At 33.0% G+C, this 24,747-nt stretch overlaps 1 protein-coding gene across 1 annotated transcript; it reads left to right on the top strand.

Annotated features, from left to right (window-relative positions):
* The first annotated feature begins 11 nt into the window (after positions 1–11).
* LOC142333019 (general transcription factor IIF subunit 2-like) lies at positions 12–15,440 on the top strand. Its single transcript, XM_075379795.1, has 7 exons — positions 12–235; positions 364–437; positions 5,181–5,332; positions 9,093–9,182; positions 10,902–11,026; positions 13,056–13,199; positions 15,113–15,440. The coding sequence occupies exons 1-7, from the start codon at positions 161–163 to the stop codon at positions 15,266–15,268; spliced, it is 816 nt and encodes a 271-aa protein (XP_075235910.1). The 5' UTR covers positions 12–160; the 3' UTR covers positions 15,269–15,440.
* Positions 15,441–24,747: the final 9,307 nt, after the last annotated feature.

Genomic DNA, 24,747 nt, shown 5'->3' with positions numbered 1-24,747 from the left:
CATGCTGCTATTGTGATTTATTAACGGATTCTACGTCAGCTGACGAGTGAGATGTGATAAAGTTAATTTGCCTTATTGTATTTTTTTTATTTTCTGTGGATTATTTTAGTTTTTAACTGTTATCTGTTAATGCGTATTTTATTTTTGTATAAAATAAATAATGTCTTCATCGTCGTTACATGTAGATAGAGACTTAGACTTGTTAAATTCTGGAAGAGGAGTCTGGCTTGTAAAGGTAAATTGTACAATTTGCGTATCTATTCTACAGTCTGCCCTTAAAACTAGTTGGATTTTGGAAGAAATCTGAAATATATGTTTTTTTATGCGTGATTTAAGCTCCATATTAACTATTTTTAATTTTAGGTTCCGAAATATATTGCCAACAGATGGGACAAGGCACCGGGAAACATAGAAGTTGGAAAGTTAAAAATTTCAAAGTAGGTATATCAATCAATACTATTTTATTTATTACATTCGAACAGTATAGTTCATTCTATATTTAACTGGTTTTTTTTTATTTGTTAAGCAAATTAATCGCTATTGTTCAATTTGTATAATTTCCTTAAATCTAAGATATTATTTTCATAATTTTGTGTTAACTCATACAGCCCTGTTCGAAAGTTTTTAAGTTTAATGAAGTTTTTGGTGTTTTTTTTTCACAATTTATTCGGAATTACAAAATATCAACTTAAGACAGACAAAATAAGCTTATCTCTTGAGTTAAGAAGAGGGTTCCTGAAATAAAAAGTACTATCTTGATTTATAATGACAACTTTAAAAATAGTTTGTCTCCTATAAGGAAAATTCTCACCATACCTTAAAATGATGGGAAAAAATAATAGCTTAAATTTTCCAAATTTTTTGTAATCTCAAAATGTCACTGGTTTTTTAAGCTTTCAGGAACATATATCTATTTATGAGGACTATGCTTTATTAAATTAACACTTTTTTGTTGCATAAATATGGTTGAACCAGTTGATTTAACTATCATTTTTAATAACTATATTGTGAAAACACATCAACCAAAAAATAAAGTAATTTTGGACTTAATCCAAAGTTACGTTTATAATAAATTATATATCATAGATTTGACTGTTACAGCTATTAATTCTAATTTTAAACAAAAATAATATGCAAATTCAAATCTTTGTCCAAGGCCAACTATCTAATTTACAGATTGAATAAGTGAGGGATAACAATTAGTGCAGAAAAAATAATAAATTTGTGAATAGGAAACTGGAATGAAATGAGTTAATTCCAAATGTTTTATTATTGAAGATACATTAATATTCAAACAAAACAATTTTACGTTGAACTTTACTCTGTTCATAGATTAAAACATTGTTATACTAAGAACTGTGGAATTTGACTTGAACATAATATAACAATGATCCTAAACAACTGTTCTGTGCTCAAGATTGTAAGATAGTAGTCTAAAATAAACAGATAATACTCCTTTATCATGAGTAGATTAGACTAGATGTAATCCAGTTTGTCAAAAGTTAGATAAACCAAAACTATTCTGCAACATTTTTCAGTTTAAATGTTATAAAACATAAATGTTCAGACAAAAACTGATAAATCCCATGTGTATTGTGCAATTAAATCATTTTATTTTAAGAAGTCAATCATTATTAATACTAAAAATAGAAATTTACTTACATAAAACAGTATTTGGATCATTTTCACCAAAATAATTAAATTAGATAAATCATTGTTTTGACAATTTTCTGCTGTTATATTCTCACATCAGCGTCTTTTCAAATTAAAATATCTGTTATAAAATTCATTTTATATATCATTTCAAAGGTTAGAAAGATAATGTAATTAAGTTGTCCGTTTTCTGCAAATTCATTTTATTTGCAATCCCATTCTGATTGGTTTTTCACCTGGTACTGTGCAATTTCCATTGTGTTGGGTCATGGCTTTCATCATCAGTTTTCTGCAATAACTTAGTTGTTTGTTGACCAATTTTAATCATTTTGTTCATAGTGAAAGGTTTTACATTTACGTTTACATTTTTAAAATGGTGACTATGTCTAGAATCAAGTCAGTGTTAGAAAAAAGAAGAAAAGAATATTAAGTAGTTTTTTATAAGTTATGAGAAAGGGAAATTCTGGATTTTTCATTGCACAATTCTGGTTAATATTAAAGTAGAAGGCCTTGTAGAAGAAGAAGGAATGCCATGTTAAATGAATTGAGAAAATTATATAGCCAGATACCATTCAAATTTTTCTTAAGTGGTATTAGGCAGGGTTAACATTACCAACAGTAGACCCAAAAAGCTAAAGATATTTCTAAGCAATTACACAATTCTGTTTTATTATACTTTAATATACTATAGTAGATATGCTTAGGATCAGGATAACAAGATCTAAATTTTAGTATGCAATACCCCTATACAAATGGTAAAAAATTTCTACTTCCCTATTATCCTTTCTAATTTTGTTTTTTTTTTAAGAAAACTTTTTATCTCAAAATCAGATTGAAGAATCACTTTAATATTTGGTACAGATGTTTAGATCAACTGACTCTAATAAAGAAAAAATTACGGTTTAAATATGTTCATAAATTTTAAAGTTTTGGCCATGTCAATTTTTAAAGTTTTTATGTCTTCGTAGTTGTCAGTTTAACATTTGTTAGCTAAAATATTAAGCCTTTAATTGAACATAAAATGATTTAAAATCTGTTAACAAATGACTGAGTTATTCCAGAAAATTGATAAAGTAATTGTTTAGCAGAATTTTATCACCAGCATTAAATTTGTGTAAGTTTGAATTTTTTTCATATTTTGTAAAATATTATTTATATTGTAAAATGGCAGCCATTTTATTTATTTATTTAAAAATAAAATAAAATACTTAATTAAACTTATTTACTGACATTTTATATAATGTGCTTGAAGATTAATGACAAACTGAAGATTACAGTGTGCTTATAACAATGACAGAGTGAAGATTGATTTAAATTTGAACAGAATTGCAACTACATAAACATTAAATAGACATATAAATAATTGCATGCCGGTTTTGCTTTCAATTTCTCCAGAGTAAATGTTGAAGTTGGTCCCAGTCGGTGGCCATATGCTGTAGTAGCTAACAATTTAACAATTTTATTACTCTTTCAGAAATCCCTAGAACTATAATTCTAGTATTTCAAATGCCACGTTTCAATTCTTTGCTGATTACCTTTAACACTGAGCTATTGATGAACTTGTGAACCATATTTTTTTTTTTGCTTTCCCAAAGGTTTTGATCAGGTGATTTTTGGAGCCAAGCTATTTCTTCTGCTGGATAATCTATCTGTCAGGGAAGTAATACTTTTATACTGAAGTGTGGTCGAGTACCATTGTGGATGAACCATATGTTATTCCTAAGTTATAAGAGAAACTCCATCAAAATAATTCAATGGAATGTTTTCTAGGAATTAAAAATAACTTATCCTATTCAGATGGGCTTCATGGATCAATTATACATGGCTTAATGGTTTATTATTCATGGCTTAACAGTCAATTTTATTTTGCGAAACATTTATTAAAAATTATTGCCTGAAACTTTGACGGTATGAAGATTTTATTGTACCCAAAGGTGATATAATTTTGATTGAATCCAGCTTCATCAGTGAACATTATTACAGATTAGTTAACAGTTTTATAAATTATCTTGCAAAATGCTTTTGTTGAATGATGTCATTTTTATTAATTGCAGTCTTGCTTTTTGGATGATTTGAATACAGCTGTTAGCTTCACAGAATTATCCAGTTGTATGACAAGCAACTTGTTGGTATAACACAACACTTGTACTGCTCTCTGGATTTTGCTCCTGATCTAACACCTGATCTTTCAACTCCCCAGTATTCATGTGCTTCATGTCTTCCATCATGAATTCTAGAAGAAAAGTTTCAAATTTTTCTAAACCTTTCGTGCAGAATTAAAAAAAAATTTCAATTGGCAAATGGCCAATGAAAAATAAGAAAATTTTCTGTTTATTGGCAGAGTACTTCACTTAAATTGCAGTCTGCTAGCCTGAATATAAGCTGTATAAGTGCCATTTCATTATGAGATGTATAATGTATATTTTCCATTTAAAAAAGTAAAACGCAAGTATGCTAACCGTGAAAATAAAAATCAAGCAAATTAATAGTGTAAAGATAACCGATTACTGTTTTTTAGTACTAATCCACCGGGCTGGTCTAGTGGTGAACTCATCATCGTAAATCAGCTGATTTTGAAGTTGAGAGTTGTAAGGTTCAAATCCTAGAAAAGACACAGTAACTTTTATAGGGATTTGAATACTAAATCTTGGATACTGGTGTTCTTGGGTGGTTGGATTTCAATTAACCACACGTCTCAGGAATGGTTGATCTGAGACTGTACAGTACTGTACTTCATTTACATTCATACATATCATCGTCTGAAGTAATACCATATGATGGTTCGGAGGCTAAAAAGAAAAAAGAAAGTACTTATTACCTTAATATAGTATTCAGTATGGCATCTGTAATGAAACTTTGTTTCATTTTTAAAGCTATACAACAATGTTGCTAATTTTAATTTATTTTGTTATTTATTGAATTATTAACCGTTATTTATTTTAATTCTTCCAGTTTTAGTAATTTTTTATTGGTGGTGATGGTGGGAATGAAATCTGGCTGAGAAATTTCATTAATTTTCTGCAATATCTTTGTCATTTATTGACAGATTTTTGAAAATAAGATGTTACGTTGTTTAAAATAAAAAGGCTTAACATTTTAACATATTTTTTAATATGGTTAGGCTCATTCCTTAACATATTTTAATAAAATTATTAGTTACTGAGATATAAAAGATGTAAACATTTTCATGGCCGCCATTTTGAAATTTGAAAATTTGTTGAAACTAAAATTGTTTTATTTATTTGCGAAAACTGGTTTAAACATATGTACCAAATATTATAATACTTTTCTATTCTGATATTGTAATCTTTTTTGTTATTTTGATTTGTAAAATCCAAAAATGAAATAATCAGGTACACTTTTTATATTAAATCTATTGTATATATCTTATTTTGCACATTTAATACTGTTTTGTTATATGCAGCTTTCATGAAGGAAGAGCTAAACATAGTTTTGTGGCCTCCTCCTAGATTAATAATATTGATTATAATAATTAATAAAATACACTAAAAAGTTCTGTGTTACAGAAATCCAGGCCAAAAAGCTCAAGTGTCATTAAATCTTTCAGAATCTGTCTTATGTTTACGTGAGCCTGGTGAAGAAAATATACCTCGGGATCATCGCTTAGATGTTTCGTTAGTAACTAGACAGATGCTTGGAGTTTTTTCACATTATTCTCGTGAGTAATTACATTTGTTACTTTAATTGTCTTTATAGTGAGAATGTATTAATTATTACAGGAAAAACAATTAGTTTTGTTTGCGGTTAAGTTTTATTCTCTTTGTTAAATTTGATTTTGCTGATGTTTTAATGATTATTATTAATGTTAGGCAGCTTATAATCATTTTGAAATTAATTCTTCATTGTTCACTATAGATAAGTAATGTTGTTATACGTGATAATATTACAGGTGTAATTTATCTCATGATGGATACAAAGGTGTAGGTGTTAGGTGATATAAAAAGTAAATCATTTGGCTTTTAAGTTCAACTTCTAAAAGTCAGAATTTAAAAATGTGATTGTTTATTATTATTTTAGCTTTTTTAGTCAGTTTTTATTTATCTTTGTCTTTGATAATAATATATTGTGCTTGTTACCTAGTCAAGTTCAATTTTGTGAAATGATTTGGAAGAAAAGTTTCTGCTTTGAGATTTTATTGTATAATTAATTGGGTGTAATATGTATGGTTTTAATAGTATATGTCATTTATACTTTTCAAATTGAGTTAAGTTGTGAGAAAAAACTGGCAAAATATTGCATGATTTTCTCCTTTGCCAGGAGAGTTAAACAAAAAAAAAAAAAATTATTTTTGAAAGTTTTTTCAAAAATATTCATGTGCAGGTAAGCTTAAAAAATTGCTGTAGTAAGGTTTTCTCTAAATTTAACACCTCAAATAAAGGTTAAAATAAGAAAATCTTCCTACATTTTAGGTTTCAGGTGTTAATTTAAAAAAAATTGTAGACATTTCTTGATAACTATATATATGGAGTATAAGCTCAGAAATTTTTTTTTTTTAATATTAAATCCAAAGGGAGATAAAGCAAAAGAACAAAAAACATATATTTCAATTTTAAGAGTTCGAGTTTAATTTTTTGAAAAAAAAACTTATTGTAATTATTGTATATACATATTGTAGGAAATAAATTCGTTTTAATAAAGTTTTCTCTAAAATGCCTCTGAAGAAAATTGAAATTGATTTTTTTTTTTTTACAATATCTTCCGCTCCTGCATCTAGTTTTGAAAAATAATTAATATGATCAATGCCCCATATATAAAAATATTTGAGCCAGATTTGAAGAAAATCAGTTTGTTTAATCTTTTGATATAAGGCTAAAAGCAGTGCGATATGCATACATACATATGTTTTCTGTTCTAGACCAGTGGTCTCCAAAGTGCGATATACGTATCCCAAGGGGTACAAGTGATACTTAAAGGTACACCAAAGAAGTAGGCTCACTATCACTTGCAAGATCATGTGAGTGTGAGGTTCTCTCATTGGATGCTGTGTCTGGTTTCACTGGCATCTGGATATCTCATCATAAATGCACCGCCTTTAAAGCACATGTGCATGAAGACTTTTATGGAAAGCAAGGCGGTCTGCTTTGGAGGCAAGATACCTCTGAACAGTCAACAAGAAACTACTTGTTTCTTTTCAGAAACAAGCAGTTCATTACATTCTTATCAGAATGTTACATCGTACTGCTTTTGGCTCTATATCTCAGGATTGAGCAAACTGCTTTTCTTCAAATCTGGTTTTAAATATTTCTATATTCGGAGGATTAATCATTATATCATCTGAAAGATGAATTATTCATTTTTCTTTTGGACAAAGATAAAGAGTTCAAAGTTTGCCTGCTTTTTCAGTGAAAATAAGCGGCTGTTGATAGTTTATTACTTAGTTAATATTTTTAGCTGAATGTTTTTAATATTTATTTTTTTTATATTTATTTTATTTATTTATTTTTTTTAATATTTTAGCTGATGGATGAACGTAGAAAATATAAGAATGCTAGTGATGAAGAAAGTAAAAGGAACTATCGGCAATTAAGAAATGCTATAAACAGGAAGTGCAAACTGGCGGAAGAAGAGTGGATTAAAGAAAAGTGTTCAGAAGTGGAAAGAGAAATGAACATTGGTAAAATAGACAGAGCATACAGGAAAGTTAAGGAAAATTTTGGGGTACATAAATTAAAATCTAATAATGTGTTAAACAAAGATGGTACACCAATATATAATACGAAAGGTAAAGTCGATAGATGGGTGGAATATATTGAAGAGTTATACGGAGGAAATGAATTAGAAAATGGTGTTATAGAGGAAGAAGAGGAAGTTGAGGAGGATGAAATGGGAGAAACAATACTGAGATCTGAATTTAAGAGAACATTAAAAGATTTAAATGGCAGAAAGGCTCCTGGAATAGACGGAATACCTGTAGAATTACTGCGCAGTGCAGGTGAGGAAGCGATTGATAGATTATACAAACTGGTGCGTAATATTTATGAAAAAGGGGAATTTCCGTCAGACTTCAAAAAAAGTGTTATAGTCATGATACCAAAGAAAGCAGGGGCAGATAAATGTGAAGAATACAGAACAATTAGTTTAACTAGTCGTGCATCAAAAATCTTAACTAGAATTCTATACAGAAGAATTGAGAGGAGAGTGGAAGAAGTGTTAGGAGAAGACCAATTTGTTTCAGGAAAAGTATAGGGAAAAACAAGGAAAGCAATTTTAGGCCTCAGATTAATAGTAGAAGGAAGATTAAAGAAAAACAAACCAACATACTTGGCGTTTATAGACCTAGAAAAGGCATTCGATAACGTAGACTGGAATAAAATGTTCAGCATTTAAAAAAAATTAGGGTTCGAATACAGAGATAGAAGAACAATTGCTAGTATGTACAGGAACCAAACAGCAACAGTAATAATTGAAGAACATAAGAAAGAAGCCATAATAAGAAAGGGAGTCCGACAAGGATGTTCCCTATCTCCGTTACTTTTTAATCTTTATATGGAACTAGCAGTTAATGATGTTAAAGAACAATTTAGATTCGGAGTAACTGTACAAAGTGAAAAGATAAAGATGCTACGATTTGCTGATGATATAGTAATTCTAGCCGAGAGTAAAAAGGATTTAGAAGAAACAATATCAAAAATTAATTTAAATATCGGGAAAAGATTTTTGAAAGTATATGTTCGGAGTGTCGCTTTATATGGAAGTGAAACTTGGACAATCGGAGTATCTGAGAAGAAAAGATTAGAAGCTTTTGAAATGCGGTGCTATAGGAGAATGTTAAAATTCAGATGGGTGGATAAAGTGACAAATGAAGAGGTATTGCGGCAAATAGATGAAGAAAGAAGCATTTGGAAAAATATAGTTAAAAGAAGAGACAGACTTATAGGCCACATACAAAGGCACCATGGAATAGTCGCTTTAATATTGGAAGGACAGGCAGAAGGAAAAAATTGTGTAGGCAGGCCACGTTTGGAATATGTAAAACAAATTGTTAGGGATGTAGGATGTAGAGGGTATACTGAAATGAAACGACTAGCACTAGATAGGGAATCTTGGAGAGCTGCATCAAACCAGTCAAATTACTGAAGACAAAAAAAAATTAATATTTTTGAAAAAGTAAACAAGTTGAATTTGTCACTTCAAGGAAAGGGCGACATTTTAACAATAACTGCATTTCAAAAGAAAGTCGTGATGTGGAGGGAGAATTTAAGAAAGGAATCTTTAGAAATGTTTCCGTCTTTGCGTGATTTTGCTTCAAAAAATAAAGTAAATTTAGAACAAATTAAAAGTTTTATATCTACACATTTAAAAAATTCTGTCTACCAGTAATGTAAAAATGTGTAGTAAATTAGTGATAAATAAAAATTTGTTGCTAGTTTAAAGTTAATTATTTATGTATACATATGAATTATTTTCCTTGTTTCTAGCTAATTCAAATACTGATTCTGTAGTTCCTGAGTCAGAAAAACTTAGTCTAGAGGGTAAGGTTGTGCAGAAATTGGAGTGTAGGCCATATGGTAAGCGATCATTGCATTTTCTTTTCTTACTACTTAATCTTCTGTCAAGTGAACTCTCCAAAATCAGCGGCCATTGTCTGGTCTTATAGTTTGTACTGATATCCATTGCTGAAGAAGTTCATTTCTAGGTTCCATTTGTTTGATAGGCACAAAAACTTTTGTCGCTGCTTATTAACTGTTGTACTGTATAGTATTTTATTGTACTATTTTTTACAGTCAGTAACATTTCAGATAAAATTTAAGTAAATGCTTTTTTGTTCTGAGCATATGGTTGTGTCATCTAATAGCTTCTATGATTAAGATAGAAGAACATAATTTCCTAAAAAAATGCTTAGTTAATTTTGGTTGTAAAAAAAAAAATATTTATTGCTACCTTTGCCTAACATTTGAACAATTTATATATATTTGTAATATAACAAATATAAATTTTTTATACATATATAAATATATATATAACTAATTTTTTACTACAGTTCTACATTTAGGTTTTGGTTTTCTTTTCTTTCCCATGACAAAAAAGTCATATAGAACAAGAAGTATAAAATACTACATTTTCATTATAGGGTTAAAAACAACAGTGCTTTTGAGAAATTACTTTAGTGTAAAATTTTAACGTTTATGAATTATTTATTTTAAATGCAGAATTCATAGTAGTCAATTTAATTTTAATATTTATTCTGCAATTTAAAATTTAGACTTTAATTAAAATTAGAATAGTATTTATAGTTGTATAATGAGAAGGGAAAGTTTTGCCATCAACAAGGTATGTTAGTGCATATTTTAAAATATGTCCAGTAAGTAATTATTGTAATTTATTAATATAACATTAGTTGCTTAATAAAAATTGTATAATAAATCTACTGAAGGAAGCTGCTAGCACTGTTACTCCATGAATATTTTTCTAATTAGGGAAATAAATTCTTAAATTAATCAAGTAAAATATGAGAAACTACTGCAGAAGTAACTAAACAATAATGAGAAAAAAAATCCTTAATTGTTGTTTAATGAAAAATGCTAATCTCCATGGTGGATTGGTAGCGTTTCTGTTGTTCATCTGGAGGATAAAATTCATTATACATCAGTAACTGTTGGGTATGAGCTTGTTGCTATATAAATGAATGAATAACCAAATAAATAACATTATTGTTATATACTGTATGAGTAATTAATTCTGTAGTGATATATCCCACACCAACTTCAATGTGTAGCATTTCATCTTGGCAATGACATGTATTATTAAAAATACTGTTTATACTTGTTTTGCTTTTATCAAAGAGCATCATTTTCATGATTGCTTATCATCCAGCTGTCAGTAGTGTTATCCCTATCGTATGTTTAATTTTTTGGTACAGGTGTCACCTTAAAATTTGAAGCTTATTGCTAATGGAATCTGTTCCAGCTTTTTTATCATTTTAGTATAATATACAGTTCTGTTATCTTTTGTAGCACTGTACTTAGTCCTGCTAATTTATTTAAAAATAATACTAGTGGTATTGTAATTTATATCACGCATAATACCTATTCACATCAACAATTTCTGCTAAGGACTGTATAAAGTAAGGTGAAGTAGATTCTTTTTTCCTTCTTTTCTATTCTTTTTTCTACACGATACATTTTTGTGTATTTTTTTTTTTAACAAAATGTTAAATTTTATATTATTTGTTTTAACGATGTATATATATTTTTTCATTAATATGATTTTTATTTTATTTTAAACAGCTGATAGTTGCTATATGAAATTAAAATTTGAATCGATCAAAAAAGCATCATTACCAACAAGACAAGTTAAACAGTTAGATAGAATTGTTCATAATTATAAACCAGTGTCAGATCATAAAAATAATGTAAGTATCTCATTAATTTTTAGTATAATATAAGATTTTTAAATTAACATTAGATTTTTTTGATTTCTTTTTTTTGTTTTGTTTGCTGATGAAAAATATGGTATAATGGAGCTATTTTAGTTATGGTGGTTTTTATATTGTACATTTGTATACCTTTAAGTGATTGTATTATAGTGCCAATGAATTTTGATTTAAAAAATTAGGTAAATTAAAAGTAAAAGAAAACTGTTTTGTTTCTATAAACTATATTTTTCTTTAGAAAAAGTAACTATTAAAGCACACTAAGTTTACAGATCATGCCAATTACAAATAACAGTTTTAATTCTCTTATTGGTGATTTTGTTCGTATGTTTGCACTTTATTTTGAATCGTGAAAAAATTTGAATCTCCATTTGCCATAATTTCTGTAGTAGATGATTCGGGTTATATTTTTAAAATATTTTTTGTATTCTTGCTTATTTGTTAAGTTCTCGAGTATATTTATTATTTTAAAAAACACATTAGAATATTTGATGTCATTAGTATGGAATTGTACAAATTGTAAGTGGCATGTCGAATAAAAATTTGTTTACATTATGTTAGATGTATTTCGTGATATTCTGGACCAGTGGCAGCTCATACCTGAAATTAGTGAAGGTGCAGAAAATTTTTTTCTGGGTCTTTTCAAGGCCATGGTTAAAGTTTTCTGTAAAATAGCAGAACCAAAAAAAAAGAAATTAGCTGGAATAGATTCCAGCTAATCTATTTGATTCTTTAGGATAATCTAATTCTAAACTTTATCACATGTGATAATTCTGTATCACGTATTCTTTATCAAGAATATGGTACACTGTTTTCGGTTTAACCAAATAAACAATAAAATGTCAAAACAGATAATATTTTCAAAGATCAGAAGTATTATTAGATAATACTACCAGCGTGTTTTTGGATAGATTTGGCAAAGAAAGAGTCCTTGCTTTCCGCCATCTTCTGATCACTACTGAAAAAGCAATTAAACCACTTTCATATTCCTTCCACCAACTGAACTAGAAAAGGGAATGAACAAGGAGCATCCCATACACACACGGAGCAAAAAAAATACCTTAATACCTTCTATCAGCACATTAGGTTCGGCACTCTCTCTCCCTTGCAGACTCGCATGCAGCTTCCTATGTGCGCATGAGCAGAACAGCCAAACATCATGCCACTGGAACTGTGATGTGCACAGTTCCATACAAAGATGTTTATATCTTATTTAAAAACTGGGGGATGGCTACTGACGTTATCGATAATATCAAGTGAAAATAGGGGGTGCTGTAGTTTCACAGTGCCTATACGTGAGCCGCCACTGTTTCTGGACAATGAAATTGTCAAAATAGATATTTTTAAATATTTAAAAGTTCTTAAGACCTATATTTTTATGTTATCTACTGGTTTCCCTCTAATAAATAGCAACAAAAAATTGTTCTATAACTGTTGAATTTTTACCCAAAACCAACTTCTCAAAAAAATCTTCAGGTGACGTAGTAAATTAGAATAAGTAAATTTTCTTTGACAAGAAGAAAATTTTTCTTTTTTATTACATTATTTTTTTTATCACCTCAAATATACATCTACTTTTATACCAAAACTACTTTTCAGGAGAATTAAATTCGTGAATTAAACTGTAATAGAGCCAACAATTTATTTGTGATTATAAAAACATCTAGTTCATTCATTAAAAACAAAAAAAGAAGAAATGCTTCTGATAAATTAGCAAAAAATTTCAAAAAGTGATACAAATTTCATGAATAGATAAAAACTTTTATTTAGATAGGAAGAATTACATACATATCTATTTTGAAAAAGTAGTTTAAATATATCAAAATTTGAGTTGTGTTCTTATTTAAGCATCTTTGCAGTTATGTGATTTATTTTCCAAAATCTCTGTGGGATTATATCTTTAACCACCTTTCTTAATTAATATAAATTAGATGTTTAGTTAAAAAGAAAAATATTGGAAAATTATTTGTTTTATTTATTAGCTTTTTTATAATTACATTTGCTTCAGATTGAGTATGATGAAAAGAAGAAATCCGAAGGCAAAAAGGCTCGTGATGATAAAGACGTTGTACTTGAAATGTTATTTGCTGCATTTGAAAAACATCAGTATTATAATATAAAGGATTTAGTTAAGAAAACTAGGCAACCGATCGTAAGTATGGTGATTTTAATGTGAAGTTAAACATCTTCAAATTTACTATTCTTAACTGTTATAATCTGAATATATAATTTTTGGAAGATTGTTTTACTAACTGGGTTTGAATATTAGCTGTAATTTCATAAATATTATTTTTTGATTTAAATGAAGTGATTTTGACATTTTCCTTAGTATTGTCTCTTTCCACTGCAGCACATTTGTTCTGACACTGAAGAATCATTTTAATCCTAAAAGTGTATCTTTTGGTTGCATGTTAAATCATCTTTGCTCAATTTTTCCTTCCTAAAACCTCCTTAAATGGCTTGTAGGAAAAAAGAGAACAGACTTTCCTTTTTCTTGAAACAAATCACAAGTTTTATGTAATTTTTTTAAAATCGTAATGGAATACTGCGTAGCAGTAGTTATACAAGAAAAAGTATCAATGTTATATCTCATTTAAGAAGAAGATGTTATTTTCTCCCCAAATAAAGATATGGTTTTTACTTTCCATAATGGAAGTAAAATTTAAGATTGCCATGCACACTTGCTTCTTTTGATTTTGAGATAAAATTGTACACCCTTGTTTCTGAAAGATTAATGAAAAATCTGCCTATAATCTTTTCATACTACTGCAGAAGTTTTATGGCAGCAAGCAATCTATTTCTTTACATTAAGGCTGCAAAAAGTGGGAAACCCTATCGTATCACTCATAGTTTCTGTAGTTCCAACATCTGTTAAAATTTTTTCAAAGATTTCTCTGTTAATAGTTAGTCAAATTTCTTGAATAAGTGCCTCGACTTTGCCTTGAGGCTCTTGGCTGATGAGTAGTTCAACGCATTTTCAATTCTCCAGCTGGTTGTGATGTTAATATATTCTAGATAGAGAGAGAGAGACACTCATACCAAATTTATTTTCAAATCTTAAACTTGAGTAATGATTTCATAATTTGTGAAAAAATTAAATAATCTGTTGTACAAATTACTGAATTCCTCTTGCTTCTCAGATTTGGGAATTGTTTTTAGAATAAATTTTATTTTATTTGTACTGCTTGTAATATTATAGCAGGAAAATTTCGTGCTTCCAAGAAGTTGCATCCCTTTCATGAAGGAATACAACTTCTGATGCCCCATTATGAATAATTCCTTAAAAATGGTGGGAACTATGTAGAAAATTAAGAGTAAGATGTGTGTGTACTTCAAAGCAGGATAATTTAAATTATTTTTTAGATCTCTTTTTAATAGCCCTTCAAGAGCTTACTCTCAGGATAACTTATATAATCAGTCCTGGGCCTAAAAATGTAAATATTTGTTTGTTCAAAATCTTAAATCTCTAAAAGTTCTTGGATTGAGAATCTCCACAATGTTGCACTCGAATACGCACATGTTTTTATATACCTAAGATGTCACACCTGTGACATGTAAAAACCTGTTTTTTTTTTTTAAAAACAGCGCTATCTGTTGGGTGTAAAAGCAACACATGCTATACTAAATATTTTACGATTCTATTTCAGTGTTTCTGATATGTGTATCTGCTATAGACTAAAAAACTACTGGGCTGATTTATGTGCGAGGAAAAAGGGAAAAATCAGAAAAGGGGAAAACGAAAAACAGGAAAAGGAAATTGAAGGGGGAAAGGAGAAAAAATAATGGGGAAATGATGAAGAGGGAGGGGACATAGGGAAACAGAGATGGGGGAAGGAAAGGAAATGTGGGAGACAATTGGTGAAAGGGAAATTGGGAAAAAGAAAAGGGAATATGGTAAACATGAAAATGGGAAGGGTAAAAGGGAAGGTTAAATTTTTTGTGAAGTTCCATAATATTTATATATATATACTCAAATCTAGCAATAGTGAAGCATTGCCGGGTCTGCTAGTGTAGTAATAAAATTTAATTGAAATGTAAAAAATTTTCATATTGAATTTTTTACAGGTTTATCTGAAGGAAATACTGAAAGAGGTTTGCAACTATAATTTAAAAAATCCTCACAAGAATATGTGGGAATTAAAACCAGAATATCGCCATTATAAAGAAACAGAACAAGCTGATGCATCAGCTGCTACTCCTGCAACATCTACATCAGATTGAAATTAGATTATGTTTATTAACTGAAATATATATTTTTTCCATTAATTTTTTTATATAACTTAATTGAGACTGGGGAAAAGAATTTGATATTCGACTGTAGTGTTTAATTTATCACGTTATTTATTGTGCATTAATAAAAGTATGCTAACAAAATTATTATTTTATGAATTTATGTTATGTTTTCTGTTAATTATTTTATTTACCTGGTTATAATAATAATAATAATAATAATAATTTCCTATTATTGTGGAGCATGAACATAATATTATTCTATCGGTTATTGTATTAACAGTATAAAAATATTACAAAATATTATAGTGGGTTAACATATTCAATATGTTTTGAGGACGCCTGGGTTCAAAACGGCAAAATGCTTTTTGTTCTTAGATGCTATAGTCTTTCTTAATATCATGAAATCTATTTAGACATTCATGTATCAGAGTGTTGATGCTATTAATTTTTTATAAAATCATGGGAGGGCAACCTCATTTCCAAAAGTTGGAAAGAGTAGGGGCAGTTTGCTTTTAAGTCATGTTTGGGGGTTAAGTACAACTGAGATTGATTCCTAATAGAACACCAGCTTTTAAATTTTGAATTTCTCCGATTAAAGTTTTACTCCTTGTATGAAGTAAAGGAAGTATTGTGATCATGAAAAATTTTGGCTATCAGATTTCAACAAAAATATTCATTTTGGTCATCACTGAATCCATTTTGACTAGTTTCGGCATGACATCTGTACATATGTATGTATTTATCTCGCCTAACTCAAAAACAATTAGTTGTAGGATGTTGAAATTTTGGATTTAGGACTTTTGTAACATCTAGTTGTGCACCTCCTTGATTACTATCGACTGAACGAAAATTGTCCAAAAAAGCCCAAAATCCAAACAAAATTTGGATTTTGGACTTTTTTAACTACAGTAATAGCCCTCATTGAGAACATTATTTAACAATATAAGTACCTATTTTCATTGGTTCCAGAGTTATAGTCAAATGAAATTTTAATTAATAAAATATTTGGATCTTAGAAGGGGAAATTTAATTTAAATATATTGATTTATTAATTAACCTGTGATTGTAAAAAAAATTTACAAGAACTGATAATTCAATAATAACAATAAAAAAAAATTAGAAGTTATTAGTGAAGTAAAATTTTATGTACTTTTAAAAATATGTATATGTAATTTAATAGGCATTATTATGTACGTAATAAATTTGGTAAAACATCTAATTATTTAATATTAATTGAAAATTATAATTTAGAATCATCCTATTTTTGGATTTTCTAATTTAATTATTCTGGAATTTCTATTTAATTTTGCTTACATTAAAGTTAACTACAGAGTGTCCGAAAAATAACCCCTCACAAGAACAACATATACACTGAGTCATTCATGCCTTATCTTTAATAAATTGCAAAAAATTCTTGTCTTTTAGATCATTACTCCTCTGATATTGTTGGACAATATATTCCCTAAGTCAGAGTTGATTATCATTTCATTTATTTGTTCTTTGTTGCCAATCATTTAATTGCTCTTTGGTTTGCTATAATTCTTCTGATTTTAATTTGTGTACATATTCTCTAGTTTCAGCAATGTGTAACTGTCCACTTTATTAGAATTGGAGGATCGTATCTCACTTTCAAATGAAATAAGTTTAAATTAAGTATAGAAAAAAAAAGTTATATGTAGTATAATAGGCGTACAAGGAAGTCATGTGGATGACCTATTTCTTATCTTGATTAGATAGTTACTGAAGCAGTCTTTGTGGGCGATGAATTGTTAGATGTAATCTGAGATAATGAAGAGTGAATGTCTGTTTTCATTAATTTTTCGACTTTCCTATTCTGGTTAGATAGTTAACTGAAGTAATCATTGAGGGTGGTGAATTTTAGGTGAAATCTGAAAAATTTAAGAACATATTTGAAATTTCCAGCCTTTTTCAGTGTAAGGTATTAGTAAATAGATAGGCTGGAATAAACACCAGATTTCTTTGGATGTGTTAATTATAATACTTATAAAGTATTATAATAGTATAAGAGTATACTAATAGTATAGTATAAGAGTATTATATAATACTCGTTTATCCTCTTAGAAGTTCATACCTTAGCGATCTGAATGAACCATTGGAACCAAAATATGTGGAAAATAAATCCAAATTTATCATGCAAAACAAACGAGTTAGGTTTATCTAGCTAAAACTTAATAATTAAAAACCGTTTAATGTTTTTTTCTAAATTTGGAATTTATGGTAACTTGCATTTAATTTATATTTTGGACCTCTAATCTGAACTTTAAGCATTTAATTACAACAAAAGAAAATCCTAAAATATGAAATGTTAAAAGTGATATACTATGTAAAAAAAAATTAAAGGTTCTTAAATAAAATTCATTAATTGAATTTTTTTTTTTTTTCTCCTACGTCCCTGGGCCGGCATCCAGTTAAGTATACTCGACCCAGGGACGTGTCCTTAAAACTCTAAGGCGGTCTTCCCACCCATCGGTTTTACACCCGGCACTGCAGGTCGACCACCCTGGTACCGGATCTTTCCTTTTTTATTTTATTGCCAGCCTCTAATCCCTGCCGGGGGGAATGTAGCCCGGCTATGCCGTTCCACACCCCCCCCCCCCCAGCAACAGGACCCGGGTCTCGGTCTTTATGCCTTCTGCCTCAAACCGGCAGAGCCAGCACCAAGGGCACAAGACACCCAGAAGCCAACCCCACCGGCCGGGTCTGGGTCTTTTTGTTTTACCCATCGCGGAAGACTCCCCAGGAGTCCCCGCCGCCTCCTTGAAACCCACATACCAAAGGCATACGAGCCCCTCGGCGATGAGGCTATCCGCCCTTCCCTATCAACGATATGTTATTAACCCCTCTATGTTCTGGATTCCTCTTCCTTAATCCTTAAGATCTCACCACCAAACCTTGAAAATTGTTTCCAGTTTTCTTTGGCCAAAAGCAACCACTCAACAAGATTTTCCGTTACCAGGTTGTGTACTGTCATAAAGTAACGGTTTCGTTCCCATCTTTGACATTGAAACAACGTGTGTTCCGCGTCGTCAACTTCATCACAGTATTGACATTGTGGAGTCTCCCTTTTGCCTATTCTCTTCAGATAGTAGCCGAAGCAGCCATGGCCCGACATAAGCTGTGTCATATAGAAATTCATTTCCCCGTGTTGTCGGTCTAACCATGCATCTAAATTATAAATTAATCTCAGTCCAGGCCGCTACAGGTGACTCAGCCCACATATCCTTCCAGATGCGCCTGGTCATAGCTTCTGTCTCGGCCCTATTTCGTCCATCAGCTCTCAATTTTCTTCCATGTACTTGAAGATCAATTGGTAGGGTTGATGCAAGAACACACATTGCGTCGCACGACACCGTACGATAGTCGGCCACAACTCCCAGCAACGCCACCTGGTGCACACTACGCATTCTTATTTTATTTCGTTGCACATTCATAGCACTGCACCCAAACCGGTGCAGCATAAAGCACAGATGACATCATGACAGATGTGATAAGTCTTCTTTTGGAGGACCCCCGGTACTGAGTGATTATCAAACAGCCTCCTTATAGCCTTAATAGTGGGCGCCACACGCTGACAGACCATCTCAATGTGCCCTTTAAATTTAAGGTTTTTGTCGAGTACTACACCCAAATACTTTGTACTGTTAACTTCTATTATACCCTCTCCACGGATCATGACGTTCACACCTCGAAGCCTTCTTCTACCCGTGAAGAGGATACATTTACTTTTAGCCTGTGACACCTCCATCTCATTTTCTCTCAGCCACTGATCAATCAAGCGTAGAGATATATTGGCCTTATCCTCGACAGTATCTATTTCTTTGTCTTTGACTAAAATGGCAATGTCGTCTGTGTAAGCCACAATTGTGACTCCTTCAGGATAGTTCAGTCCAAAAACCCCGTTGTAGAATATATTCCACAACAGGGGCCCCAAAACTGATCCCTTTGGGACACCACTGAAGATCTGGAACCGCCCCGTTCCCTCCAATCCGTTGACTTCCGTCCATCTGTCACTTGAGTAGAAGTGCACCTGGTTTACTAGTTGGTCACTGATGTTCATTGTTTGTAGTGCATCCAAAATTGCAGCCCACGGTACGGAGCCGAATGCATTCTTAATGTCCAGCTGGGTCATCATAGGTATTCTTCGCGTCCTCCAAGTCCTCTGTCGCATAGCATTCGCCCAATTAACCACCCTGGTGATGGCATCAATTGTTGAACGGCCCTTTCTAAAGCCATACTGCCCTTCATGTAAACTTCCACTGTTATTGAGTTCCTCTAGGAGTATATTGGCCACAAGTCTCTCCGCTACCTTACCAATATTATTGATGAGGCTTATGGGTCAGTACTCATTTATGCCAAAGCCAATTCCCAGCTTTGGTAGAAAAACAGTCCTGGACTCCTTCCAGCACTGGGGGAAGGTGCGATGTTGCAGACCGTAACTCATGATGTCAGTTATCTCCCACGGGACGAGCCTGATTAGGCCTTTTATCACTGCTGCTGGGACTCCGTCCGGTCCGGGACTCTTTTTGTTATTTAATTTGCTGACAGCAACAATCACCTCATCTTGTGCGAACCTGCCACGTTCGCATAAGACAACCTCTCGTCTTTCTCCTTCATCCCGTGGGAAAAGCATCGACATCTGTCGAGCAATCTCCTCTCCATTTAGTTTGGACAAGTGTCTTCCCAGTCGCTTAGTGATAATCTGGAAAGCACGCCCCCATGGGTCTGCGTCTAACTCGCAGCACAGCTCCTTCCACTTGCTTTTTTTTGCACTTTTAATCAGGTAGTTTAGTTTTTTACGAGCCTTTTATAAGCTCTCATTGCTTGTTCGCCTTCCACGGTAGTCCCCTCCCTAGCCCTCAGTCTTTGGGCCGTTCTTTTATGCCTCTGTAGCTCAGTCCTGATTCCACCAATAAACAGGGTGGTATTTATAAGCGGAAACTGGTATATTAGCGATCTCTCCTTTAATGATTTCCTGCAGGGATTCAGGATCCAGCCTTCTATTGTTCATGATCTTGTGCGCCGCTCCATCAACAATCCTTTGGATTTGCCTCTCAGTAAATTTTCTTACCGGTTCTGACACGGCGGGAGTCGCCATATGTTCTTTTAAAACCAATGAGACAGCGTAGTGATCACTTCCGATCTCTTGGTCCAGCATCTTTATCTCCACCTGGTTCAGAGCCATTCTCCCGTCCAAGATGATTAAGTCCAGGACGGACTCATGGCCCCTCGCACTGAAAGTAGGGGTCCCGTCATTTAGGCATGTAGTATTAGTAGTCGCCAGAAAGTCCTCGAGAACATTGCCCCTCGCATTGCTGGTATGTGCACCAGCAGCCACAGTCTTGCAATTAAAGTCCCCCAAAATAATGACTTTTTTGGGGGACTGCATAACCAGACGTTGTAATTGTATTATTTTGTTTTGATATGCCACCACGGTTATGTTGGGGCTGATGTAAACCCCGAATAGCACATAGTTATCCAGCTCGACGGCTACGACTCCTTCAGTTCTACAAAAGAGCCCATATCCTCTGCTTCCAGTGGCTCTTCTAATTGCCACTGTTCCTGCCGTGTCTGATACCCACTGCCTTCGAGCAGCCGCATAAACATTCGGCTCAGTAGCCACTACGAAATCAAAACCATGTCTACCAGCAATTTCCTCTACTAAATCATTTGAAAGGAGACTCCGGTTATTATTAGTAAGCAGGATCTTAATCATGTTCTACTGCATTATTGACTGCCTGTCCTGTGCAGGGCACTTTGACAATCCAGACATTTAGTTGCCTCCCTGCACTCTCTAATAATGTAACCAGAACCGCCACAATTATAACATAAATTGCCCTGATCTGGGCCTCTACAGTTCCTACTACTATGTCCAACTGACCAGCACCGGTAACAACGTTCTCCTTCTGTTCTAATATATGTTCTGCAGTTTATCCACCCCACTCTGAGTAGTTAGTTTGATCGCTCCCCGGTGTGTCGTTATAACGGTTGCATTCTTTGTGTCCCTGTAAGCGCCCCTTATTGACGTGATCTTATAGCTCTTCTTCGTCCCTAAGACTCGATCCAGCGCCTCCTTGATATCCTCCTCCTTAGTGTCAAAATCGAGGTCTTTAATATGGACGACAGTCCTTCTGTCGCCCCTAGTCCTCAGGTCTACCTGGAGATCAGTGGCCCGGATAGGCAGCAGGCTAGTAAATTCACCGGCCCTATGAGATCCTTGAATCCTAACTTCCATCTCCTGATTACGCCCTTTCCGTATGGAGAGGACTTCTCCAGCCTCTTCCTTAGTAACCCTATGTTTTACTGTTCTAAGGAGTTCAGCGTAAGTCTTACCAGGCGCCTTAACCACCACGGTTTTACTGTCTGCAACCGGTGGGGTGGCCCTCCTTACCGAAGCCGACTTTGACCTGGAGCGGACTCAGTCGCCCAGACTCGGTAAAAACATTTTGGGTGGTGTCTTCTTCTCTCGCAATAAATACACTATTATCTTCCTAATTATTATCCCCATCGGTCCTGGAGGAATGACAAATACCGCATCCTCGGAATTGCCAACTAATCTTCTCATCGCCCTTATTATTTGGGTCGTAGCCGTCTTGTCTCCTTCATCAGAACTATATACAACCGTATATCTCGTACCACGAGTGGTCACACGGCCATCCTCCAATACAGTTGAGTCCTGTATTATCATTGCCCCAGGTTTGGTGTCCTGATACTGACTTCCTGAGCTCTGCTTAGTTAAATCGACAAAGCGACAACTGTCTACACCTGTGTCTATAGTCTTGACCTGCGCAATTCGGTTCATGGCCCATGTTGACCATCTCTCGGATAATCTCTCCACTAATTGTTCGTCAGTTAAGTTATATTCCAAAATGTCTGTATCCTTCTGTAACCTGTCAGTTTGGGTCCCTTGTGTGTTTGTATCAACTCGTAATGCCTCCTCGTCTACCAACTGTAAATCTTTGTAAATACCTGTCAATTCCTTCTCATGTGCCTTTATAAAAGCCGGGCTGGATTTTTCCAGGCTTTGTCGCAATTGTAGAAGGGCATTACCCAATCTATACCTTATATTCTTTAATGCCAACGGGGCCTCCTTGTCTTCGGATGAGCCCGCCCTAGCAGGTTTTATGCACTTGGACTCAACAACCTTCCTTTCTTTACTGCCGTGTGCCGTGGATGTCCCAGCAGCACTTGTCTCCATCCTCTGTTCCATGTGGGTGGAGTAATATGCTTATATCGGTATATTTGGGCTCTGCACCCATTTCCTACCACTTTGATACCCCGCACGAGGGGGGTTCAAAATTCCCAAAATTTGGGCCCCCAAATTTGAAAAAGATTTTTTGGGGCCAAACGAAAGTAGATGTTGTGATTTGCCTAGATCCAAAAGGGTTTTGGTCTAGGCCCACTCAGTCAAATGTTATTGTGAGATAAAGTTTCCCAAAATACTAGAGGATATGACAAAAAATTTCCTGATTTTGGAAAAATGTTTTTAAGCCAAAAGATGCACAGTTCCACAATTCGCCTAGATCCGGGAGGATTCCCCTCTAGGCCCACCCAATCAAAAGTTATAGGGGATCAAAGTTTCCCCTATAAAACGATCTGCAGGACTTACAGAAAATTCTCTCTCTTGTGACCAACAGCCTTCAGCGAAATTATTCTAAGTTGTTGTTTACTTCAACGAACAGTCTTGTTAAATCTTGTGTATCGACTTAGAATATTCACAAATATTTTACATACAGCAATACTATATGTATAACCTTAAAAATTAAAATATTTAAATTATCCGTGTACCAAAATCTATAAAATTTAACATACCTATTCCATGTATCCTCCGAAATGTAAATCTGTCCACGTCTGAAATTTATTTCATGAAAAACCAGTCCAAAATTCACTTTTTCAACACCTATTACATTTTGTAAGCCAGAAGGCAGAAAGCCAGAATATTGAAAATATAATGCATAACTACTATGTCATACTCAGCAAAATTCAAGAGTGATTGTAGTAACTTAGGTGTAATTACCTCCTTACAATCAGCAATTGAAAGTTGTTGATTGTAAGGAGGAGTGGGAACACACTCGAGGATCTTTTACTCGCCATTTAAAAATTATGATTTCACCAAGCGGGTCAGGAGCCAAAAGGTAAAATTTTATTACCTAGCCAATCAACTACATGTTTTGTAATTTTGCACTTTGTTTAATTTTTTTATTTTTGCTATTAAATTAAAAAAAAAAAAGTTAAGTTATAAAGTTGAAAAACTCGATTGTGACATTAATGATTTAATACTAACATTCTGAAATAAATATGTTAATTAACTTGTCTTAATGTTATCAGTGGACACTCTGCTGGCCAGACTGACTGTCTATAGTTTGTGTTCTTTCTTAAATCGGTTTCTAAAAATGAAAGTAGTCATGGAATGTACTTTTTGACATTCTGTAGAAGAATTGTTAACACTCTATATCTGTAAAGCTCTTTGAAAACTTTGTAAGCACAATGGTCACTTTTTTTCCGGAATGGATGTCTCCTTTTTTACTTCCTTGTACAAAGTAAAGGAAGTATTGTGATTGCAAAATGTTTCGGTTTTCAGATTTCAACAGAAATATCCATTTTGACTAGTTTCAGCATGGCGTCTGTACATATGTATGCATGTATCTCACATAACTCAAAAACGATTAGTCGTAGAATGTTGAAATTTGGATTTATGACTGTTGTAACATCTAGTTGTGCACCTCAGGTTTGGCTAGGTTTTGTTTGGTGGATTCAAGTCGATGCCCAGATTGTGGGACTGATGATATAGTGGACCATGTCCTCTATGTCTATCCCCAATATGAGGTCAAACATTCACAAGCTGTTAGGGAACTCGAGAGAATTTTTCCTTTCTGGATATGCGAGGAGTGGTCTATTGTGGTTGGTTTTCTTTGCACGCTTGTGGTGTGAGTCAAGGTGGGATGCCGGCCTAGGCATTGGATTGGTTGCAGGTCGGTGCATTGGTATCGTGCCACAGACAGGGTTATATTGGTATTGTTTGTGATTCGATTTGGAGCTCCTGCTGGCCGTGCTATGGTAGCCCATGTGACCAGGGGCGTGGCAGTCTCTGATTGTGACTTGGTAATGCTGCATGAGACTCCATGACGGGAGCGGGTGGGAGTGCATTCTGCTCCTGTGCAGACCAGAATGAGGTTACATTCCCCTTGTTAGATGACATAATTTGGTCGACTTATATGGGTGTAGGTCTGAATTTCTATGTTGCGTTAAAAGTAATTTTGATTGATATGAGTATAGCACTGATTTAAACTTACAACTCGTTTGTTTTCTGAGGCATTCACAGTCATGGACGATGTTGTCAAATTCGGACTAGGTGCAAGGTACACACTTCTATGGTCTCGGTTTGTTAGTTTGAGGAAATCATGCTAGGTTGAATGTGAAGATATCCATTTGAGGCCTATGTGAAGGCA

The sequence above is a fragment of the Lycorma delicatula genome, chromosome 12, assembly GCF_047948215.1.
Source record: "Lycorma delicatula isolate Av1 chromosome 12, ASM4794821v1, whole genome shotgun sequence".
Classification (NCBI taxonomy): domain Eukaryota; kingdom Metazoa; phylum Arthropoda; class Insecta; order Hemiptera; family Fulgoridae; genus Lycorma; species Lycorma delicatula.
This window is presented reverse-complemented; position numbering and strand designations above follow the sequence as displayed.

What these genes read in the sequence shown, in the direction of transcription:
- LOC142333019 (XM_075379795.1), top strand. Translation starts at nt 161, where the DNA reads ATGTCTTCATCGTCGTTACATGTAGATAGAGACTTAGACTTGTTAAAT. An exon ending in GAGGAGTCTGGCTTGTAAAG is followed by an intron (nt 236 to 363) that starts GTAAATTGTACA and finishes TTTTAATTTTAG; the next exon opens with GTTCCGAAATATATTGCCAA. An exon ending in AGAAAACTAGGCAACCGATC is followed by an intron (nt 13,200 to 15,112) that starts GTAAGTATGGTG and finishes AATTTTTTACAG; the next exon opens with GTTTATCTGAAGGAAATACT.